At 40.8% G+C, this 22,002-nt stretch overlaps 1 protein-coding gene across 4 annotated transcripts; it reads right to left on the bottom strand.

Annotated features, from left to right (window-relative positions):
- Positions 1–1,107: 1,107 nt before the first annotated feature.
- On the bottom strand, positions 1,108–21,819 carry man2a2 (mannosidase, alpha, class 2A, member 2). 4 transcript variants are annotated; one of them, XM_080304852.1, is made up of 25 exons: positions 21,667–21,819; positions 19,879–20,499; positions 19,516–19,705; positions 18,873–19,130; positions 18,624–18,768; positions 16,164–16,335; positions 15,823–15,950; positions 15,303–15,476; positions 14,667–14,853; positions 12,231–12,408; positions 11,687–11,889; positions 11,024–11,206; positions 10,764–10,878; positions 10,595–10,665; positions 10,305–10,470; positions 8,639–8,875; positions 8,286–8,408; positions 6,708–6,822; positions 6,329–6,462; positions 6,108–6,249; positions 5,647–5,780; positions 5,339–5,416; positions 4,690–4,884; positions 4,467–4,580; positions 1,108–4,046 (listed from the first exon to the last, which is right to left on the bottom strand). In XM_080304852.1, exons 3-25 carry the CDS (start codon positions 19,645–19,647, stop codon positions 3,894–3,896), a joined length of 3,537 nt encoding a protein of 1,178 aa, XP_080160978.1. In that variant the 5' UTR covers positions 19,648–19,705; positions 19,879–20,499; positions 21,667–21,819; the 3' UTR covers positions 1,108–3,893. The 4 variants fall into 4 exon arrangements, with proteins under 4 accessions (XP_080160978.1, XP_026032172.1, XP_080160979.1 ...); XM_026176387.2 differs by having other exon boundaries at positions 19,516–20,499; XM_080304853.1 differs by lacking the exon at positions 5,339–5,416 and having other exon boundaries at positions 19,516–20,499.
- Positions 21,820–22,002: the final 183 nt, after the last annotated feature.

The raw sequence follows: 22,002 nt of genomic DNA, 5'->3' as shown, positions 1-22,002 counted from the left end.
CTGCCAAGAACGCCTTCAAGAAACTGTTCCCTCAAGCTTCTGCGTAGCGGGCCCCTTAAAGTTTAAATTAATATAAATGGAGGTTTGTATGCATGGGGGAAAACACCAGGCGGGCGGCGGCAGCAGCTTTGTTCATTAGCAGCTGCCCCCCCCTCTCTACAGAGGTGCAGGTAACTGGGTTCATGGGTAAAGGTACATTCATTTTGTGGCCCATAATTAGATCTGCTGGGAGAACTCGCTGCACAATTCAGCACTTCCTGCATGTCATGTTTTGCATTTTAAATACAAACCAATTGCGTTTGCAAATTGTTTTGTAGATTTTTTTTTTTTAATCTCCATCAGTCACACCGCCATTACTCGTGTGTAGGAGTGGGTATTTTGTTTGTCCTTTTTTTCCCCCCCACACCTTGCCCTTTAGCTTGTAGTAATTAGCTGCCATGTACTGCGACAATGCTGTCTACTAACTAGACTTGGCAACAGTACACATTCCCTTAATTAAAACGGGACTCACGAATCAGCTCCTCATTAGTTGATTTCACAATATAATGCTCTGGACTCAGGGCCTCATTATTCCAGCAGGTCATGTTATCTGTGCTGTTGCTGAACATCATAAAGTCACCCGTCATATCCCCCCCCCCCCCCTTCCAAAATGCGAGGAGAGGCACCATTTTTCCAGATCCCTGATCCATTTTTATGTAGCAGCAGCAGCAAAGAAGCATTTTATGTTCGACTCCTGCTCGCTGCTGTCAACCATACCATCAACACCTTCACCTCAAAGTGGTAAACATGGGAAAACTTCCCGCTGCTTTTAACTACATGTGAGTTGAAGTGTAAACTTTAATGCTCGCCTTGACAGATATGCCGAGCGGGAGACCGACTGCTGACAAGTGAAGCATTGGACAGTCTAAGAGGGTTGATATGCCGCTGCACTTCTCTGACTGACAGCATCCACAGACATTTACACCGACTCAATGTTGCCCCCTGCTGATCATCACTTAATCTATTTAGGAACAGCATGTTAATTATCCAGATATTAATTAATGAATTAAACAGTTGGGGAGGGGGGGTGGAAGTATTAGAAGATAAAGAGAGGCCTTTACAAAAGGCTAACTTTGTGTTTTCATCTTTATTCGCGTCCCATCTCTTTTTGTTCTTCTGCAGCGTTAATCCCCCGTGAATAACAAATGCAAGTAGAAGAGACTTTCATATATTACCTCTGAACAAACAAAAACAGTGCTACAAGAAGGAGAGAAAAAAGAAAAAGACGTTTACACAGAAAGTCAGACGCACATCGAAACAGCAGGGGAGAAGTTTATGACAAGGTTATAAGACACCGGGGAGAAAGTGCGATGCGAGATGAAGTGAAATCTGCTGACAGAAATGTTAACCACAGCTGGAGGGGAGAGAAGGGTTCTGCGGCGCTCACTGTGAGAGCCAGAGCAGAAAGTATTGAATTGTGGCGGGAGCAGCAAAAAGCAGCAGACCTCCCATGGAGGAAAAAAAGGAAAGAAAAGTGAATATAGAGACGGGGTAAAGCGACGCGACATGGTGAGGCTAAGACACAGGTGGGGGGCTACGAGATGTCTGTCCTAAGCTTTGGACACTGATGACATCATCTATGGATGCTGTGAAAGAGCAAATGAGGGTAGGAAAGGCTGGAGACAGCCTTGGGGTAAGAAACACTGTGGAGATCAAATACAAAGAAGTGCAGCTCATCTGAAGAAACAGACTTGATGTTTTGGGGATTGGAGGTGGATCAGTTCACCCAAATTAGACCAAAGGCATAACTGGACTTCAGTAGTACGTGGCTATGCAGGCAGTGTTTGTATTAAGAGTCGAGCTTCGGAGATCTCTCTTAAATGTCAATGAAATTCTGCTCCCAGACCCATTTTAATAAAACATATGCTACATGTTTATGGCTTCCTGTTTTCTGCTCAGTATACTGACAAGTTTTTAGGAAATAATGAAACCAAACCGAGCAATCATAACAAAACAAAGCAACTGTTTTCCCCCCTTTGTTTTCGGGGGCGTTCCCGAGCCTCGATCCACAATTTAGTTTTAGCTTTTCGCAGCTGAGAAGGTCTCACATTCACACTCTAAATCAGCCGTGCTCTTTTGTTTCTGCGACAAGATTGCAGCAGCAATTTTAAAGCAGCAGTCAATGGGGGGAAAAAAAAAAATCAAAAATCAAATTAAAATAGCTGTAATGGGGTGGTGTGGCAGAAATCTGAGCGACACTTTGGAGCGTAATAGTCACTGTGCCATCCATGATTAGATGAAACAAAATAAAATAAAATTGAGAAACATTCTTTTCTACTTAGCTTTTTAAAGCACTATCTGCTACAGTTCGAAGTCTTAATTAACGTAATATTTCTGGGAATCTGGACAGAGCAATGCACAAAACAAAAAGTGCAATAAAACTGAGTCACCTTGGGCTCTGGAAATGGTGATGATAGTTTTACAGCCTTGCCATAATGAAAGTAACATAATAGAAGCCCTGAACAGATTTCTCAAAACAACCTGCATGGCCACATATTATTATACCTCCAAAGCCTCAGTTGATTGATCGTTTGGAGTTGTGTTTTTTTTCTTGATATAAGGTGCAAATCAAAAGAACATCCTTCAAGAGTTTCCACACCACTAGAAGTATAAAAAAAATAGTATTTGCTTTTATAATTCGGATGAACTGACCACGTAATTTCTGATATTTCCCGTCAATGTGAATTATTTTCCTTCAGTGAAATGAGGCACTGCTCGACAGACACCCACATTAACTAATGATAATCAACAGTATTATGGATGGTCCCTGAAAGTGTACACCTCGAAAATGCTCCCATTTTAAAAAAACAAAACAAAAACAAACAAACCTTCATATATTCACATAAACATACTCCACAGACACACAGGTACCAATATATCTGCTGCATGGTATATATGAGGTATAGTCTTTGTCTAATCTTCTACTGCATACAGTATGGTACAGCCCAAACTCTCAACAGTGAAGTACGAGCACAGGAACGACCAACGGGAGCTTGAAATTCAGTCTTTCCACACATTTTTCATCCGCGAAGAGGAAGCTCAGGAAGAGGAAAAAGAAAGTTTCCTATCTACAAGGAGAAACAGTGGACAGGTAAACAGTCACCCAGTATGATTAATGAGCGCACGGTTATCACATAGTGACCAAAGTGGGAATCGGGCAGCGTAAGGATTCGTAGCTTCTGTCTCCTGGTGAGTTGAGATATGAGAGGAAAAAAAAAAAAAAAGACCTCACATTCTCTTTGCTGCAACTGAGACTGTCAAAAAGGAGGGGAAAAAAAAAAAAGTCAGTCAACCTTATAACGGTTCAAAATCAAAACACTGATCTGTTTCATCTTCGCTGCATTTGTGGGGAAAAAACAAAATTAAGAACCCATTTTCTAAATAAAGCTTTGCAAATTGCACTCTGATGTGACACGCGTCCCGGGCTCTTTTTTTTGTTGTCATTTTGAATATTTACATTCAGTAGTTCAGTGCAGGATGAAGCAGAGATAGAAAAAGAAACTCCTTGCAAAGGAGAACCCTTAATTTTTCGACCACCGACACTGAACAGACACCCGGCTGAATCTGATGAGTGATTCTGGCCGTCTTTGTCATTTTGGAACAGCTAAAAGTTCACCCGGGTTCAGCTGCTCTTTGAGCCATCTGCAGTAACGGCTATCGCCTGCCCCCTGCTGTGCAGTCAGTCCTGTTACAGTGGACCCTATCTCTCTTGTAGCGTTTGTGGTTCTACTTTAAAACAAACAAAAACAAAAAAAACAGAGTCCCAGACCCCTCCGTTGCCAGCCCATGCTCGGCGTGGGAGGTGGTTGTTGGTCCGAGGAGTCTTAGAGGGTTTCTTTTGATCGGCACCGTTCTTATCGCAGCTTGAGCTTGAAGGCAGAGATCTCCATGGGATCGAGGGTGATGGTGGTGTTGTTGGCCAGAGGCGTGCCGGAGTGCATCAGAGTTAGTGACATGGGCTGAAGCAGCTGTAGGTCCAGGTTCTTGAACAGAGCCGACACGCTCAGCTGGACAGGGAGAAAAAGGAGGAGAGCTTCAGAGAAAAATACAGACAACAAGAGACTTCTTTTAAGCAAAAGCAACACAGCACAAGATGAACTGAAAAATCCACATCTACAGGAGGCTCATCAACAAAATTGACTACGTAATTATCAGCAGTAAAAAGTGCTGCCAATAAAAAAATTATTTGATCATTGTCAGTGTACTCACAATCAGCGTGGATTCTGTCGCAAGGACTACTTTAATCAACAGATGCTTTGGCAGTCGAGTCAAAATTACTTCTTTTTAAATGTCATTAGGCAGGATAAAAAAAAGTTACATATGACAGAAATAACAATGCAGCTGAACTTAAATATGCTACAAAATAAACCTCTTATCATGCGAAAAAGTAGAGTAGTTTTATCCTGCGTGTGAGTTTCAACCCTGACCTGTCCCTGAGTGGTGGTGCAGTTGAATCCGAGGTTCTGAGCTTCGAAGTTGCAGTCCAGCGCGAGACGGTGAAGAATCAAAGCGGTGTATGGAGAGGGAGACAGGGGGTCCTGCTGCTCATATGCAAACACACGAAAAACGAATCAAAGTATGAAATGTCTAAAATAAAGTTTCCACTTTGTGAAAATCGTGTTTGTTTGTTTTTTAAATGTGTCTTTATACCTGGCTCTGGATGCTGCGGAGGTTCACCAGGTGGAGGTCGCAGGGGAGGATGGACTTGAGGGGAGCAAAGGTTTGTAGAGGAGGGATGCCACGTCTTTTGGGCAGAATGGGTAAGGCCAACACCTCATGGTTCAGCATGGCATTGGTCATGTGACTGAGTACAGATGGGAAGCTGGTTGTTGCACTGTCAGTCATCTGCAGGAGGGCAAAGTCAGATTTTAAAACAGTTGTGATAAATGACTGCAGAACTATTACAGCATCTTGAGTCACCTCTAGAGATGCTCTAGTGCCACTACATGAGGGACGGGCTCTAATTACTCTGTCCGAGCAGGAGGCGTATTTCTAATTCTAGTCCAGACAGACACGGTGCTAATCACAACTTTATGATGTGAACATTTAAATCACATGCATCGTCTCTGGCAACACTTCGCCCCCGTATGATCGACAGGTTAGATGGAGAGCCCGATGATAAAACTGCAACCGATGCCTTCCATTCTCTGCCAATGTGCATTCATTTACTTGATAAATGATATCATTTGTTTCTTTCAGTCGGGCTGTCATAAAGATGAACTGGTTTGGCTACAACTGTGAGGTGGAAGGAAGGGGAAAAAACTGGAGCTATGAGCCATAACTAAAGATACAGCTTTACCTCTTGAACTCGGTCACTCAGTAATGGAGAGAGAAAAGAACGTAACAAGGACGAGAGTTTGGCAAAGAAGCCATCGTGCTGAAGGTAGTGGAGTGAGGGGGGGGGAAAAGAAGAAGAGAAGGGAAACAAAATTAGAGAGTGGAGAGGATAGCAAAAAGACAGATGGGCTGGTAATGAGTACTGGAAAACAATATGAGGAAAGGTGTTAACAAATCACACACTGCACCCGACAACCTTGCACAGTCTTTCAATTCCTTGAGCCAGCTATGGTGTGCTGGAAAGACCACCGCTGCTGTCATCTTACAGACCTTGTTACTGGCTGATCTCCTCTCCAGCAGCAGCCGGAAACGATTGGCCGTCTTCTTGTTGTCTTTCAAGCCCTGACCCAGCCCACGATTATCATCCTGCATCAGTCGTCGGTCCATAATCACTTCGAGCTGGCCTGAAGGGAGAGCGGACCAGAGACAACAGCTTGAGCTCAGGTATTGAACTTTCAGACTTGAGTCAATAGATGCAAACACTTTGAGCTATCTGTCATTTAGAAACATTACTAATGATGATAAAAGGATTAGCTCAGCACACAAACGTGCGGATTTAAACGGTTTCACTCTCTGAGAACCTCTTAAGGGAGAAGAGGGAGAGCTAAGTGCTTGAGTCCTAATGCACAGTAAACAAAGAAAAATACCACACGTTTCAAAGATAACTTCCATTAAAAGATTAAATGAAGAAAAATGGCACATTATTGAATAAAATGTAACAGGATACAAACCACTCTCCAGGCTGCTGACACCCAGAGCCTGAGCCGTGTGCAGCGTGAGGCGGTAGTTGCCATCCTGGATGTACGCCTGGCTGGGCATGGGATAGAAGTTGGCTTGCAAGGGCAGCTTCAGGTAGTGTTGGCGAGGCTGCATCTAATAGAAAACAGACGCAACATTTCAAATAAATCTGAATACAAGTTGTTATTTCTCCTTTACTCATGATGCTACTGACCTGGAAGCCATTGAGGTCTGTGTAGAAGACCTCTCCACTCTGGATGTCAGTGACCAGTCGCATGGCCAGCTCCTTATTGGTCTGATCTCTAATGTCCACCATGGTGGTGATGTCTATTGATAAACCATCCACCCCTGAAAATGCGAAACAAGTCAGAGGAAGATGGAAATGTTCACTAAAAACGAGACTTCCTCACGCTTAAAAAAAAGAAAGTCAACAGACTCCAAAAAAAAAAAAAAATCTCATTAAATTCTAAATTGTCATTTTGTTAAACATATTGGCTGTTGTTGTATTCTACCATCTGGTGTCTTTAAACATAAAAAGCCTGGGCAAAGCCAATTTGAGCTCAATCCACCAAGCAGTTTTGAGTAGTTACTACCTGGCACATTGTAGATGCGGATGGTTTGTTGAAAGTGCTGGTAGTGTGCCACCACCTCAGAGAAAAGAGGCCCCTCAACAACTCGCACCACAGGTGGCTCTTTCTGGTGGTAAGGCTGAAAGAGTAAAAGGAAGGCGAAACAGTGCGATTTCAAAATGTTCCTCAATGTAATACTGCAGATTTTGAACTTTTCCTCATCTATAGTAAATAATATCATCAAAAGACTCAGAGAATATAGAGAAATCTCTGTGCGCAAGCGACAAAGCCAACAACCAATACTGGATTTGTGTGATCTTCAGGCTCTCAGGCAGCAGTGCATTAAAAACAGGCACGATTCAGTCACTCAGTATGAGCTCAGAAACACTTCCAGAAATCGCTCTCTCTGAACACTGTGCCATCCACAAATACAGGTTCAAGTTTTATCATGCACAGTGTTGGGTTGTTGCTCAAACAATGTATCACATTCTTTACTTGATTCCTTGACAGAGAAGGTATTTGTTACACTACTTGTTAAATTACTTTCTCGTTATTCCATAATATTACCTTGGATGCATTGTCACGGTTGCCAGTTAACAGCATAAATCTACAGACCACAGTTGCACGCACACACACACCAGTCCCTAATCCTGATGAGGACACACTTAAGATTTTTCTTTTAGTTTTTACATACGAAGTCAAAGCTGACAACACAAAGTAAAGTCAAAAACCAACACAAAGAGGCTTCAAAGTGATCGCCACAGTGTTTGTGCTGCAGAAACATGAGCATACAGGAACGGAGGCAACCACCTGACTGCCCTAACCTCTAACCCTAACACTCTGCTGGGGTGGGCTGGGGTCAGCATTCACTCAACTTAAACATCACTCTGTGCTCTTGTCTAGCTTTGTGTTAGCATGTTGTCTCTGCAGATATTTGCAAAGACATGGAGTTGTGTTAGAATTATGCAGTTGTTTTTGCCCTAGAGGCAGTTTGCACTCATCATTGTCATTTTGTGCAATGAAAATAAAAGCCATGTCCATATCTCCACACCTGAAAATCCAAGCCTTTCACCAGCTGAAAAGTTTTGGTCCATCATGAAATAAAAAAATAACATAAAGAAGACCCAGAACTGTTGAGAAGCTAGAGTGGGACAACATTTATCTCCCAAATGTGCAGAAACTGGTCATCTCTGGTTCCCAGACATTTATACAGGGGAGGCTACACAACAGTAAACATGGCCCAACTGTTTTGAATCCTGTAGTTGGCCTATTTAATTTAAAATAGGCCAATATCTCTTACGAAAGAGTAAAATGTCTCACTTTAAACATCTAAAATATATATATATTATGTACTATTGTGAATAAATTATAGGTTTATGAGATTTGCAAATCGTTGTATTCTGTTTTGGAATTGGGGTTGCAGATACAGTACAGCAACTAAGCTCTTACTGTCTTTAAATCAAGCAAAAATGAAGCAGTACCCAGTCTGCCTGAATTCCTGCCCCGAGCTCCCTGGGACGACACTGTGACAGTATACACAGGGGAGTCTCGATCAAAGGCTTTAGAGAGACAAGTAAACGTGTGACAGAGTCAAGTAAATACCTTTGCTTTTCCATCTGGCAGAAAGAGGTAAGCGCCACTCTTGTCTTTAGAAGGACGAGTGCCGTACACCATGAACTGCATCTGAACCTTCACTTCCTGAGGATCATCTTTGCGTTTGATACTCTGCAGATGAAAACAGAGAGTGAGCAGAAAGGGAAAAAACAATTAGAGAAGAGATTAAAGCTTCTCTCCGCAACAACAAGACATAGCATGTTCACTTTGATCAAACGGGAAGGATTTGTTTACAAATCAAACTCACGGCCTTTTCCTCCACCAGATCAAAGATGAAACAGATCAGTGAAACTTTAACAGATACAAAGTCAAACAGAAGTAAGAGGAGAGGAAATACAAACCTCCAGCAGGCCGGTGGTTCCAGAGAAGCCTAGCGTTAGAGACTGACTGCTGATGTAGAAGGTCTGAGAGTCGGCTTGCTGAGAGCGGACAGGAAGCGGGTCCACAGCTCGGGCGGCAACACCCCGACCAGATAGCCTGAGTAGAGTGTCCGAACGTAGTGTCATGGGTGAGTCCGGAGAGTCATACAGATGGAAAACAGCCAGAGCGAGAGGCGGGAGACGAACCATGAATGTCGCCTGGATCAGGGATTGAGAAAGGTTTTAATTTTGAACAAAAATAAAACACAAACAGCTTGTGTTTTAAAATGCTGGCTTCGTTCTTCGTGTTACACAGGAATGCAAACGTTGACCACAAGGCATTCATTAAAACTTAAAAGCATTTACATATCAGCAACAGTGCTATAATTAAAATCTTATGAGAGACTGTGCTTAAAATGAAAATTCATTAGCCTCTGTTGGTGGAAAGCATTTTTTGGGGAAAAAAACCCATTTAAAATTCAATTACCTTAAGATTTAATAGATTGAGGCAGTTTATTTTTTATGTAATTTTCAATAGCTGAAAAAGAACATCTGTCCTAGTAACAACTTGCAGGTAAATAGAGAAAAAGAAGTAAAACTTTTATTTAGAAGACTAAGTGCTTTTAAAACACACATCATATACTTTACATACAGTACATCCTCTTGGCTTTTCTCTAAAGCAACTTAATTTCTTCTTCAAGACACAAACACAGTGAGCAAAGCTGCACAAACCACCAACCTCACGAGTCTACCAAATGAGCTACAGCTGCCCCAACTCTATGACTCAGCATTTTGTCACAAAGACGACGGCATGTGCAAAAACGTGGCATTTAAAATTTGCCTTTTGTTTTTACTCATGTATGCAGTTATTATCTCGTGGAGTTTCATCCGCTGGCCAAGTTACAGTAAACACACACAGAGAATTAAACTTGTCTAACACTGTAAAATCTATTGTATAAGACTTATACTCACATAAAAGCAAAATATTCCCACTTTAAATGCACAAATGTCCACCTCCTGTATGTTATCAGACAGTAATCCGATCTAACTTGGCAGCTTTTCAATGTCTTTATAGCTATTCTCTTTTCAGTTGAGCATAATGACTTCGTATTGTGTTGTGAGTCTGTTCTGTGGTTCTAGAGAGTCTCTGTGTACTACTGTGCTACTGATATGCCAATATACGGCAGACGGTACAGAAGCCTGCAGACCAGGACCACCCGACACAGGAACAGTTTCTTTCCCCTTGCCATCTCCCTTCTTAACAGTTGACCTGTCACACTGCTCCCACTGCCAGACTGCAGCTGCACCTCATGTACATTTTGTAGTATTCATTCCACCTCATTCATTTCTGTATTTTATGTATATAAGTTAGATTCGTTATTTATAGTTGGTTTACACAGCTTTGTGTATGTATGTGTAATGTGTATATATAGACACGTGTGTGTGTGTGTGTGTGTGTGTGTGTGTGTGTGTGTGTGTGTGTGTGTGTGTGTGTGTGATTTACATTGCTGTGCTTGAGAGCCACCATCTACCGGAACCAAATTCCCTGTATGCGTCTGCACATATACTTGGCCAATAAACACGATTCTGATTCTGATTCTGATATCGCTATGCAGAAACCAGCATCCAAATGAAGTCAGTGCCTTACCTCAAACACCTCTGCACTCATCTGACTCGCAGAGCTCCACTGAGCACTCAGCTGTACGGGAAGCGTCTGTCCATCCTCAGTAAGCACCCGAACCCTGACTGTGTTAACCAACACGGTCACCGCGCATAGCCTCTCTCGCTCAACTGGGTTGAACATAACCAGGTACCTGATGGGGAGGGGGAAAAAAAGGAAAAAAAAAAGGAAAAAGCAATTATGAGCACAGGATGGTGTAGGAGTAGGTGAAAGAGAAGGCGGGGGGGATGAAAGATGCAAGATGATGCAGATAATACCTTGGTCCTGCAGGGTCCAGCTCGATTAAAGTGCGCTGAGGCATAGAGTCTTGAGTAGCACGCCTGTCATCCTATAGAAGGAAAATATAACACAGAAAGCACAGTGAATATTCAAGAACACACAAATATACAGGTCCGTTTGTTTTTTGTACGTGAAGTTTGCATTTACCGTCTCCAGAAAAGGCTCCGTCTGGTAAAAGCGATAAAACTCTTTGTTCTTCATCACCAGGAAATGAGCAGCATTAATGATCACTCTCTTCAGACCAATAAGTGACCGCAGTAATCTAGGTAGGATGAGAAAGAATGAAAGTGCTGCACTTCAAGGAGACACCTTCTTATTTGCAACACATTTGTATCGAACAGGCCAGTCACAAGAGACTTAAGATTAAAAGCGAGATGGTAATCGTCCTAACTCCCTTCGTTTCTTACTTGGTGCCGTAGTCGATGACAACATTTTCTTTTGCTGTGCCAGTTATGGCGTCGTGATGCTGGAAGAGGCCAACGGAGCGCCTGGCATCCACTAGCAGGGAATAATCCGAAACCGGGTAACGCCCTGCCATGCCCGCATGCCTAGCATTTGCAACTGCCAGGCTGTAGAGGATCTCTGCCCCCCTGAAGGACAGTGACATATAGTTATCACGAGGGACACCTTTAAAGTACCTTTAGTCAGCTAAAGGTGCGTTCACATTATCTGACTACAGCAGTGGCCAAACTATAAGATCTCTACTGATTCATCACAAAAATTTCCAGTTGGACTTTAAGTTTTTGATGGTTTAGTGAATAGGCACAGTGATTGGTTAGAGAGCAAAAGGACTAATATTTTTTTCTTTTTTTTGACTGTGAGCAAGTGTCAACTGACATTCTCGATACAGAACTTGGTCAAAAACATTTGATGCTGCATTTTGTTCTGCAGGTTAATTTGTATAGCAGAAGTTAAAGACACAGGTAGGTCCCTTTACACTGGAGTCCACACCTTAATTTTTTTGCAGTGCAAAATAGTCCTTTCCAAAATTTGTCCAAATAACCAGTAGAGGATAACCAACACATCCCCAAATCTGAAGTCAGCAATATTAGTGATTATATCTGCCTTACCTGAGATGGGACTCTATGACGCGGTCCATACTCTTGTAAAAGGGTCGGGAGGTAAAATAACCAGTCCAGTAGTGGTCTTCACGGTCTGCGTAGGCAAAGAAATCTCCACTGAGCACCGGGTAGCCTGCCGGCCTGGATCCCTGGGCCACGCCGTTTGTTTTGTATACGGCGTTGAAGTAGTCTGTGAGAGTCCCAAATTGTGCCTGAGGAGCCGATTGACATGTAATTAAAAAAAAAAAAAAAAAAAAAAAAAAAGGGCGCTTTCAAACACATCTGAACACAAGAAATAAAAAGCCTTTCAACATTAGGCATGTGCCTTTCATCTTACATGACATCTTCTGCACCAGACATCAAGTCGTGACAGATTCTTTGTTCTGTCAGCAAGTTAAAATACCACTGCATGATTCATTACCATGAGAAAGGTTGAATGCTGAACTACTTGGTACACTACACACTGAGATGGAAGAAGAAGATGAAATACAGGAGGGAAGGGAAAAAATATTTCGCTATAAGATTTGTGACAGTTGACAAATAAATTTCTCACTTGTACATGCATCTCAGGGTGAGAATTCATGTAGTCAAACAGCTTCTGGTAGTTGATATACTGCTGATCCCACTCAAGGGCTTTATCATAGCGGAAGTCATCCCCCAGAGGAACAAGGAGCACCTTACTGCGGTAGAGTTTCGATTTTTTACGGTACTGATCCAGGAGCAGCTGTGCCCTGATTGAGGAAAAAAAGGAAGAGGGGACACTTAGGACATATTTCTTGGCATCCAAGCTTCTATGCTTTGCATAAGACACTTTTCTAGGAAATCACTATGACCTTGGAAAGAGGAAAGTGGAACGATGATCAAATTACCCCTGGAGGTATTCTCCACAGAAACACCTCTCTGAAAAAAATCTTTAGGTCCTTGAAAGGCTGCTTAATGTTACTGCAAGAGCATCAGTACTCCATGTCCCAGATTTGCTAAAGGTTGAGAGCCAAAGGAGCAACAGACACAGCATGGACAATCATTTTTACTCCTTGCCTTATTGCATATTGATTTTTTGTTCCTGTCAGGCTGAAAAATTTGAAGAGGAACTTATTTAAATAACTCAGGCAGGATGATTATTTCTAATTGCACTAGTAGTTAATGTAAGAGCTGTCTGTCTGTCACGTTCTCTCCTTTAACTTTAATCAATAAATGAATAAGTGCTTCTTTTAACTGAGATGGCAAAGCTGCAGTCATTTCATTTATGCCTAGTTAGTCGGGTTCAGGCAGTCAATAATGGTATGTTCCTCTATACATTCGGGTGGTCAGTTTTTAGATTTATATAGTTAATACAGTGTGTGTTACAAAAAATGTTTTGGGGTTGTTGTTTTTTTTTTTATTAATCTTTGGATGACTGTTTTCTGACCTATCAGGATTTATCCAGCAAACAGCTATCAGCACTTCCAAGGCCACACCTGGTCCAACCAATTTCTGACCTAAGATTTTGCTCTAATGTGTCATAACATATGAACTCTCATTCCGCTGTCATTCCTTGGTCTGAACTGTCCAGCTGCCCCATTGGATATCTATCTTTAACCTGTTGTGATGATGCTGTGTGGATTGTGATTGAATGAGTTGTAAACCCAGTTTCAATCGTTTACAAATGTGCTACAAATGAATATTTATCCATTTCTATCTTTACTAAACCACAATAACTAAAATGAATTAAATCTGTTTTAACATGTTAATCTACAGGTTTTACATTTTAAACATTTTTTTAAACTGGACTTTAGCCTGTTTTTTGTTCCGTGCCGCATCACATGGACTGTTTTGCTCATTACTGAAATTACTCGTTTTTAAAGTTTATTTAAAACTTTTCACTGTACTCTGAGCTTTTTGTACAGCTTAGTAAATCTGGCCCCATGTCTGGTTCCCTCTGTTCATCCAACCTCTCTGACTATTGTTACTGGCACAACTTCAAGCTGAGTTTATTTTTAAAGGGACCATTAAAGAAAATAGAGTTGCAACAACAGCGAAACAACCTGGGCTGTGTGTTGCTGGGCTGAAAAGCAGCACAATGTCAAAAGTTACATATTATACTCTAAACAAAAATGCTTGTTTTTTGCATGTTATGCAAAAAACAAGCATTTTAGTCTACTCCAATTTTTTTATGTAAAGGTCAGAACAATATACTGAGCAGAGTATGTTAGAGCTGTAATTTACAGCTGTCATGAACAGAGTTGGTCAAGTTACTTGAAAGTAATAATTAGTTACTAATTACTGATTACTTCTAATTAGTTACTCATTATTTATCTACTTTTTAAAAACATGATACACAACCTAAATATGTAATAAAGCAATGGACCTTTCAGCCCAGTTCTATTTTATTCGACATAATCCATCATATAAAATTAAATCAAATCAAAAAGTCTCTTTTCGAAAATTGTTTTATCAGTTTTAATCTTTTAACTTCATGCACATTGCATCAAGCAAAATTTAAATGATATGCAACAGTGTTTGACTTGAAGAAATTTGTTTTAACATTTATCAAACTTAAAGTAATGTCAGTACTGTTTCTGCCACGGACGTCGCATGCTCGAACGTCATAGTCGTGAGACACTCTCACAGACGACCAAAAAATAAAAAAATAAAAAAATAAAAATAAAAAAAATAAATAAAAAATCACAGTTTAGTAATGCAGTAATGCAGCATGCTTATGGGAAAGTAAAAGTAATCCAATTACTTTTTTGCAACAGTAATCCCTTTACTCATTACTTGAAAAAGTAACCGGATTACAGTAACGTGTTACAGCCCATATATGGTCATGACTCACTCATATATTCTGCAAATCTCTGTCCATTTGTATACTGAGCCATTAAATAACAGCATGTTCATTATTGATTATTCTGCTAGTACATCACTTGTCTGATCTACAGATCTAACCCAGAAAAAAATTAAGCAGGAAATCTTTTGCTCCACGGTGAGCATCCACAAAGTGAAGACTTACCTCTCTGCTACGTTGGCTTCCACAATAGTTTTTGGTGGCACTTTCCAGGGACAATTTATCCTTCCGCCTGGTAGCCTCTTGAAGTCAAACTGGCAGCAGATCTTTGGATCAGGTCCACAGGTGTGAGGTACATCATAGCTATAAAAGGGCATCATGTGGCAAAAGATGTCTGTGTTTGACCCCATGTCTGTTAGGGTGGCAAAGTAAGGACAACAAAGCACTAGCATGAGAAATACTGACAGAAAGAACACATTTTGCTCTGCGCAAAGATGATCACACACATATCAGTGCTTCTAGAACTGCTATCAGTTTAATTTTCAAAACCTAGCACTGGTTAAACACTGGACAGTATTTAATTACAGAGCAAATCTCCCTAAATAGTGACAGTAACATATTGATATTATCTGGCATATCAAATTTTTCAAATTAAAATCTAATGAACAATAATCTTTGGCAGACATCCAGTTTAATCAGAAAAAATAATGACGGCAGCTCTTCTGAGGCCATTTTCCACTGGTTGTCCTTCCAAAAATTCCTCTTTCAAATGCCATAACGAGTGCCATGACTCATTCGGCAATGAGCTTAACAAAGACAAGCACATGAATCAGATGACATCAGCTGTTATGGTCCACTCACCCCATGCCTGCCTCCACATAAACTCCAGATTTCGGGTGGAGGCAAAATGTTTTTTAATGGAGTAGTGGATCCTCTGGATGAGCATGCTGGTCAGGTTGGCCCTCTTCAGTAGATAGGGCATAGTAGCACTGTGACCAAACGGGTCTACAGCCCACCCGCTGCAAGGAGTTATACCTATGACAGCAAGCAGGAAGCAAAGTATTTCAGGTTTATGCTTGGATAAAAGAGGAATACATCTTATGGGAAATCACTCTTCTCAGTGGGATGCAGTGAAAGTAGCACAAAGCATCTGAGCACCCACTGAGTTAGAGGCTACATCTGCTGCATGTAGGATGATGAGCTAGGATTTCAATACTAAGCAGTGTGAGGAGTGATAGAATTTTACATTTTTACTAGAATGAAGGCAAAAGCCCTTAAATTTCAGAGACAGTATGAAACTTTTTGAACTTTACATAAACATTACTCTGAATATAAATGATATCCGCTGAATAATAATAAAATGTCTTGAAGGATTGTTTACCTAGATTACTCTCCAGCCACTGATGCCCTTCAATGAGCTGGTCTATCATGGCAAAGTAATGGGCATTGGCTTCATCCGTCATCACCCAGCCTCCTGTCACAATCTCTAGCTGTCCTCCGAGGATCAGTCTGTTAAAAAGAAAGGATTAAGACAGCAAGGTGAGGATAATCCAGCCCTAAAGAAGGAGAGCCACATTAAGGAGATAATGAGCTATTTTTAAGATTTCACAGTCTAACATATTGTACTTAGGGCCAGTCTACATCAAAGAAATCTCACTGAATTCTCTGCCTTTTATTTTTACTCAAAAACAAAGCTGTGTGCTTCACAAAGCTATGACTAACTTGCGCATTGCCTCCTGTTTGTGTACATCTGCAGTCTCCCACCACTTGGAGAAGAATGAAATCTCAGACCAGATGAACTTCCTGCGAGGATCCTCAGCCAGCTTCACCACCATGTTGTTTAAAATATGTTGCGTCTGGTCTGTGAAATACTTGTCAAAAGTCTTGACCCAACCTAACAACACAAGAGGACAAATCTGGGCAATCTGCACAGCCACTGGCAAACATTCATACAAATTACACTGTGAAATAATTCACTCCTACCAATGCTTATCCAAACAGAGCTAATACAAAGCCGTGAAGAAAGCGCACGCAAAGAGACTCAGTGCTGGATTGTCACGGATCAAAAATAAAACTTATGTTTTATTCAACTAGAGCTGTTTGCCTCTACAACCTTTTTAGTAAAGTGGTTTCTAAGAAAAGTGACTAAAAAGCACTCTCTTTGCATTTTAAATGTGCAATAGTATACTGCAGCCCACAAAGCTCCTCTAGGATATCTCTTTTGCATGTTGTAATCTAATACATTTTATAGCGACTAAAGTTCCACATCATGTGGGAAATATGCAGAATCAGAAGAAATGCATTAGAGGTGAACAGAAACTTCCCTAGTTGACTGCTTACATTAAGACAATCGTTTTTTTGCATGAAAGGTTTTCTGAAATTTCTATGTCTAACTATGCGAATGAGACATTACCTATCAAGCTACGTGCCAATTTGCATACAGAAGAGAAATGTAAATATTGGAAACAGTCAGCTTCAATACTTCAGTACTGATTCAATACACATCTGTGTAATAATTTTGATCACATATTACAACTTAAAAGCCTTTTAAAGAGGTGATCTGAAATGAAGCTCATAAATCAGAAAGTATTGGGGAAAAAGTACTGTCACTTTTCGACACGAACATATCATTTTAGAGAGGAAATGCTCGCTAACATAGACCCTGGATGACATATGAACCTTTAAAATATGGAGAGGAATAAAACTGTAAAGTCTGGCATATGTGGAGTGTGTGAGTGGAGTATGACCAAAACAATGACCTTTAAAGCTACGCATTGTAAAATTTCATACATTTTTACTAGGAACTAGTATTTCAAATAGCAGATATCACTATGAAAATTCTCCATTTATCTACTGACATTAGGGCAGTTATTTTGTTGTATTACAATTTTTCTGAAATGTCATTTTGCAAATTAGGTACTATTCTATTCAGTATACACTCATTTCCATAAATAAGCAATAGACAAAGTGTTGACAAATAAACACATTTAGTGTTGTGGAAAGCAAACGAACACCGTTTCTTTCACATTGTTACTTTAAACTCTGGATTCTCCAAAGTGCAGGACCCTATCCGCTGGGTCACCTTGAGCGCAGCGAAAGAGTGCACTGCCTTCCTTCCTACTTTCTCCACTACTTTTAATTTAATTGATCCACAGCTCATTTCATACCGTGACTCCCTTCAAACTCAACTTTTCCATCCTAGTCATCACAGCAGACTAAACCTTCTTTTTATATATTCCTGGTTTCAAAAAGAACACCTCCATAATAATTTTAAAAAAAGCTTTAACCTAGCACAAAATGACAACTTCCAAGAAAATCATGCGCTGCCTCCTGCATTCTCGCTACAGGAAGCTCCCTCACCAAGTGAAGCACAATATTCCCCGTTGTGCAAATGTGTTTGAAGTCTACTCCTTGCTGTGTGTTCCATGTGAAAAAGGATAATTGTAGAAAAAAATCCCAATCTGACTCTTACAAAACTGTTCAAAGTTCATTTGTGAAGCTTAAACAGCTTCAAGTGTTTGATATGTGCCTTTTACTCACTCTCTAAATTGGCATTCAGTCATCAAAACCTTCGCAAACCCCATTTTAAACTCTTAATATCAGTTTTCTGCTTTAAGAGAATTCAGATAAGATCTGCTTTCATGTCTCTTCAATAAGAGCTGAGATTATTTCTGTAACTAAATCACCAGTCTAGCTGGATACAACACATGTTTATAACTTTTCAGCAAAGTTTTAAATAATGCAATTCAGAATGAAACCTATTCCCACTGCTGATGGACAAAATTTCCAGGTCTTTCTGGCCTGTCAACATATCAATAACTGTCAAGTTATCAAGCATGTGGCACAGGCGGGTAAACAAACTTAATGGAAATGTCAGTCTAAAATATAATCTCAGCCAATCCCATCTATGAATTGTTCCAGTTTTCCATTGGCAATATCTTCCTAATTCCATTGTTTGTTGCTAAGCCGTCAATCATGTCAGCATTATGCTAATAATAATGAGAACAAATGAATCCAATATTGAATGAATTTTGCATCCCTACAAACTAGCCTCCCACTCAGTTAAGTCCTAAAGTACCAAACTATTGAAACAAACTGCTCAGACATCTTTTAGACTGTCTCACAAAAAACAATCTGATGCAGAAGCGCTCGGTTATGTTCAGTAAAGTTTACGTAACTCACCTGGATCATTGTGCGAATGAGGGACCACAAATACTTGCAGTGGTTCGTTATCCCACTCATTAGGTTCATAAGTGATGTCAAAGCCCTGCTTCCATACACCACCATCAGGGTTGTCAAATTTGAGGAGGGAGTACACATCCAGCATCTAAAATAAAACAATTAGCGCTCCCTGTTAAGACCCCAAAAATATTCTTAAAGTCTTTTTTGTTTTTTTACAGTAGCTACAACAACACAAAAGTCCTGGCCAACCTGGACGTCTGGTTGATCTCTGTTGCCTACAGCAAACTGACAATCCTGCGGCTTAACAGCAAGGAAAGTGGGACGACCATCGAAGGGTAGGACCCAGGAACCGTTGGCACTTCTGAATGGCAGGTGGCCACTGGGAGAGACAGCTCCTGTGTCTGTGAGCTCCATTACAGAATCCTTTATGTGGCTGATGATTTGATGGTTTTCCTCCAGGAGCTGCTCCAGCTGCTCAATCCTGTTCTGCAGGACTGAAATTTGGCTCTAAAAACAGACACAAAAATATGGATTAACACAAGAGATCAAACTAGCATTCTTCTGCTCTATTAGTGTAGTCAAGTTATAGCTTTAAGAGTAAAAAGCAGATGATTTAGAAACGTCAACAAAGGAGTGTAGGACATTTAAAATATATCAACCAGTAAATAACTATATTATAACAAATGCATGATTGGAGGTGTCCATTTATATGTAAATTTAAAAAAAAAACAGGGTGAAACATATTTAGACTAATTAGCAGTCGGGCCTTAGAGGCAGGAATGTTTCTTATCATGACTTAAGGCTTGTAGTATATCACTGGAAAAAAAACAGTAAAATAAAATCAGGACAAATGTGCTATAATAAAAGCTGCAGAAAGGGTCATTACTCTTACCCGTGGAAAGTTCCCGCCGCTCTGTCGCCGTGCAGGGTCATGTTGGACTCGATCCAACATCAGATAAAGTGAGAACACAGCCACACAGAATATGGCCCCTCCACACACCGTCACCTGTTTCCTCAGCTTCATCCTCCTCTGAAGCGATATTCTTTCCAGGCTTTCAATTTTTTTTAAAAAATGACCTTGACTGAAGTTTAGGGTTTTTTTCAGTACAGAGGAAAAGGTCCAGAAAATTGGAATGCAATCATTTACAATAGAAAAGATAAAGAGGAAGAAAAAAAAAAAAGGTTGGAAAATAACCAACTAGACCAGTATTAATGGTTCAGTTCCACTCCTGTGATGCTTCCAGCCTCCACTCACCATGTTGGAGACCACAGTGAAGAGGTTACAGCAGCAGTAGCAGTGGACAAGGGTACTAAATCAGTAATAGCTGGCAAGAAGTCTGACAGCTCTGGCCAAACCACAGCCACCGGTGGTCTCCTTCAAAGTGGCCCTTGTGCTCAACCATCCAAATCAATGAGATTGCAGGAAAAGAAAAAAAAAGTGCCACACAGAAGCGGTTCAGACAGGGAACCTAGTGTACCCACAGCATGATGCGTGTTGCTGTGGGCCTGCTCTCTTGGTCCAGTCCCTTTTCCACGGCAGAGTCTAATCCACTACAGCTAGAGTCCCCTTTTTCTCAGTTGGCCCCAAGGGCCGTAACAGTTTGCACACTAGGCAGTGAAAGTGTAAAAGAGCAGGCTGTGGAAGAAAAGACCAACTTGGCTCTGAACAGCAACTTTGTTTTTTTCTAGGTTTTTTGTTAGCTTTTTTTAATCAAGCCCAAACTGTTCCCAAAGCAGCTCCAGGAATTACAATGAGACAAATGTCATTCCTCTCTCAGCAGCAGAGTCACTGCATATCCAGTGTGGCAACATGGACAGCGAGTCTGTCCTTGATCACAAGTGCCAAGTTGAAATCACATTAGAGGGTCTTCTTCAGCTGTTAGGGAAATTTTAGATTAATAAAACTTGCAAAATAGACATTTAGCCAAACTTTTTAAGAGACAGGGTGTCACTGAGCAAAAGAAGCACTAGTAAAGAGGTCTCTGTTAGAAGATATTTCTTTCTGGATCTGACAAGTAAAGCTAACAAAGGGGGAGAAAATCCATCCAAATAGAAAGCCCCAGGTTTCCTTACAGCGGTAACGGGTGTTGCTTTCCTCTGTGCAAATCCACGATCATAATCCGGTCCCTTTGTACGCTGGGACTATTTTAGAATTAGCGCAAGGACTTTGGATAATGACCTTGCACTTTTATTTGCTAAGACTGACTGGAAAAACAAGAAAGAAGATTCTTCCTTAGACTATCTGGGCCAGAGTACATCCCACATGAAAGGGTTTATTTATTGGGATGCCCGACGGAGCATACCACAGTCCCTCATTCATGTGACAACGTGGAAATGCAGAGCTGATCCTAAGGCTGTTCACATGACGACATATAAAGAGTTAGCTTCTAGAGAAGCCATCACAGTCTATGCGTGTATGTACATGTAAAATCAAATCCTCCCTAAATTGCACGTTTCGTTATACTGACTGAGGGTTGACGCGTGTGATAAGGTTTAACTTGAAAGACTTTTGCTATCCCCGGGCAGCTAGCCAAAAGACACTTGGTTGCTTTAAACTTAAGCGCAGTGAAATATTTGTATACGGAAATTATTTCCCACAAGCTCAGACAGACGACAGCAGATTCTTCAAAAAATAATTAATATTTTAGCCACTCTAACGGAGACTGTCAAACTTTAATTACCATACTTACTGCCTAACGTTAAAAATTACGAATAAAAAAAGCTAGCGCTAGCTGTCAAATGTACCATCAGGTTACGTCTACTAGAAGCTCTGTGAACTCGATTCAAGTGTCGGAAAAGGGTTAGTATGAGGACTGCAAAGGAAGCTACTGATAAATTAGGATAAACAGCTGTTACATCTGTCGTTTTGTTCCGCTGAACATTTATGTCGGTGATTACAGGCGATAGCAAGTATTGACTGATAACATTAAGACAATACGTGGCTGATATTTCTCTGCTAACCGCTCACTTTTGCCCGAAACCTCGACTACCGTTTGCGTATGACCTTGGCACCTTGTCTCATAATGATAAAATCTGACGTTACCCATGAAAGGAAAGTATTCCGGAAGAGTGTAAAGCCCAGCAGTGTACGTGGATTTAGCTGCAGGCTGACAGATTACCTAAACTAGCTTAGCAGCTAGCGCCGCTGAGCAGCTGCTGCAAAGGCTGATGGGAGGAAAGGGGGTGTGTGCTGCTGACTGACCAGCATCTTGGGTAAAATAAACATTTAGAAAGTAGCTTTTTCTATTTTAAAAAATCAATTCATCCATACTCTTCCGCTTATCCTTGTCCACATAAATTAAAATATTTTTACATTTTATACTGTTGTACAGGTACAATTTTTGTAGGCTTTGATCCGTTATCTATTTAGCCGTATCTA

The sequence above is a fragment of the Astatotilapia calliptera genome, chromosome 7, assembly GCF_964374335.1.
Source record: "Astatotilapia calliptera chromosome 7, fAstCal68.1, whole genome shotgun sequence".
In the NCBI taxonomy this organism is placed as follows: domain Eukaryota; kingdom Metazoa; phylum Chordata; class Actinopteri; order Cichliformes; family Cichlidae; genus Astatotilapia; species Astatotilapia calliptera.
This window is presented reverse-complemented; position numbering and strand designations above follow the sequence as displayed.

Excerpts from the sequence above, each read along its gene's own strand:
- man2a2 (XM_026176387.2), bottom strand. The coding sequence starts at position 19,647 with ATGAAGCTGAGGAAACAGGTGACGGTGTGTGGAGGGGCCATATTCTGT. Across the intron at positions 8,876-10,304 it reads TGAGTGCAGAGGTGTTTGAG|GCGACATTCATGGTTCGTCT; the intron begins GTAAGGCACTGA and ends TCCCTGATCCAG. Across the intron at positions 5,417-5,646 it reads GGAGATCAGCCAGTAACAAG|CACGATGGCTTCTTTGCCAA; the intron begins GTCTGTAAGATG and ends CACTACCTTCAG.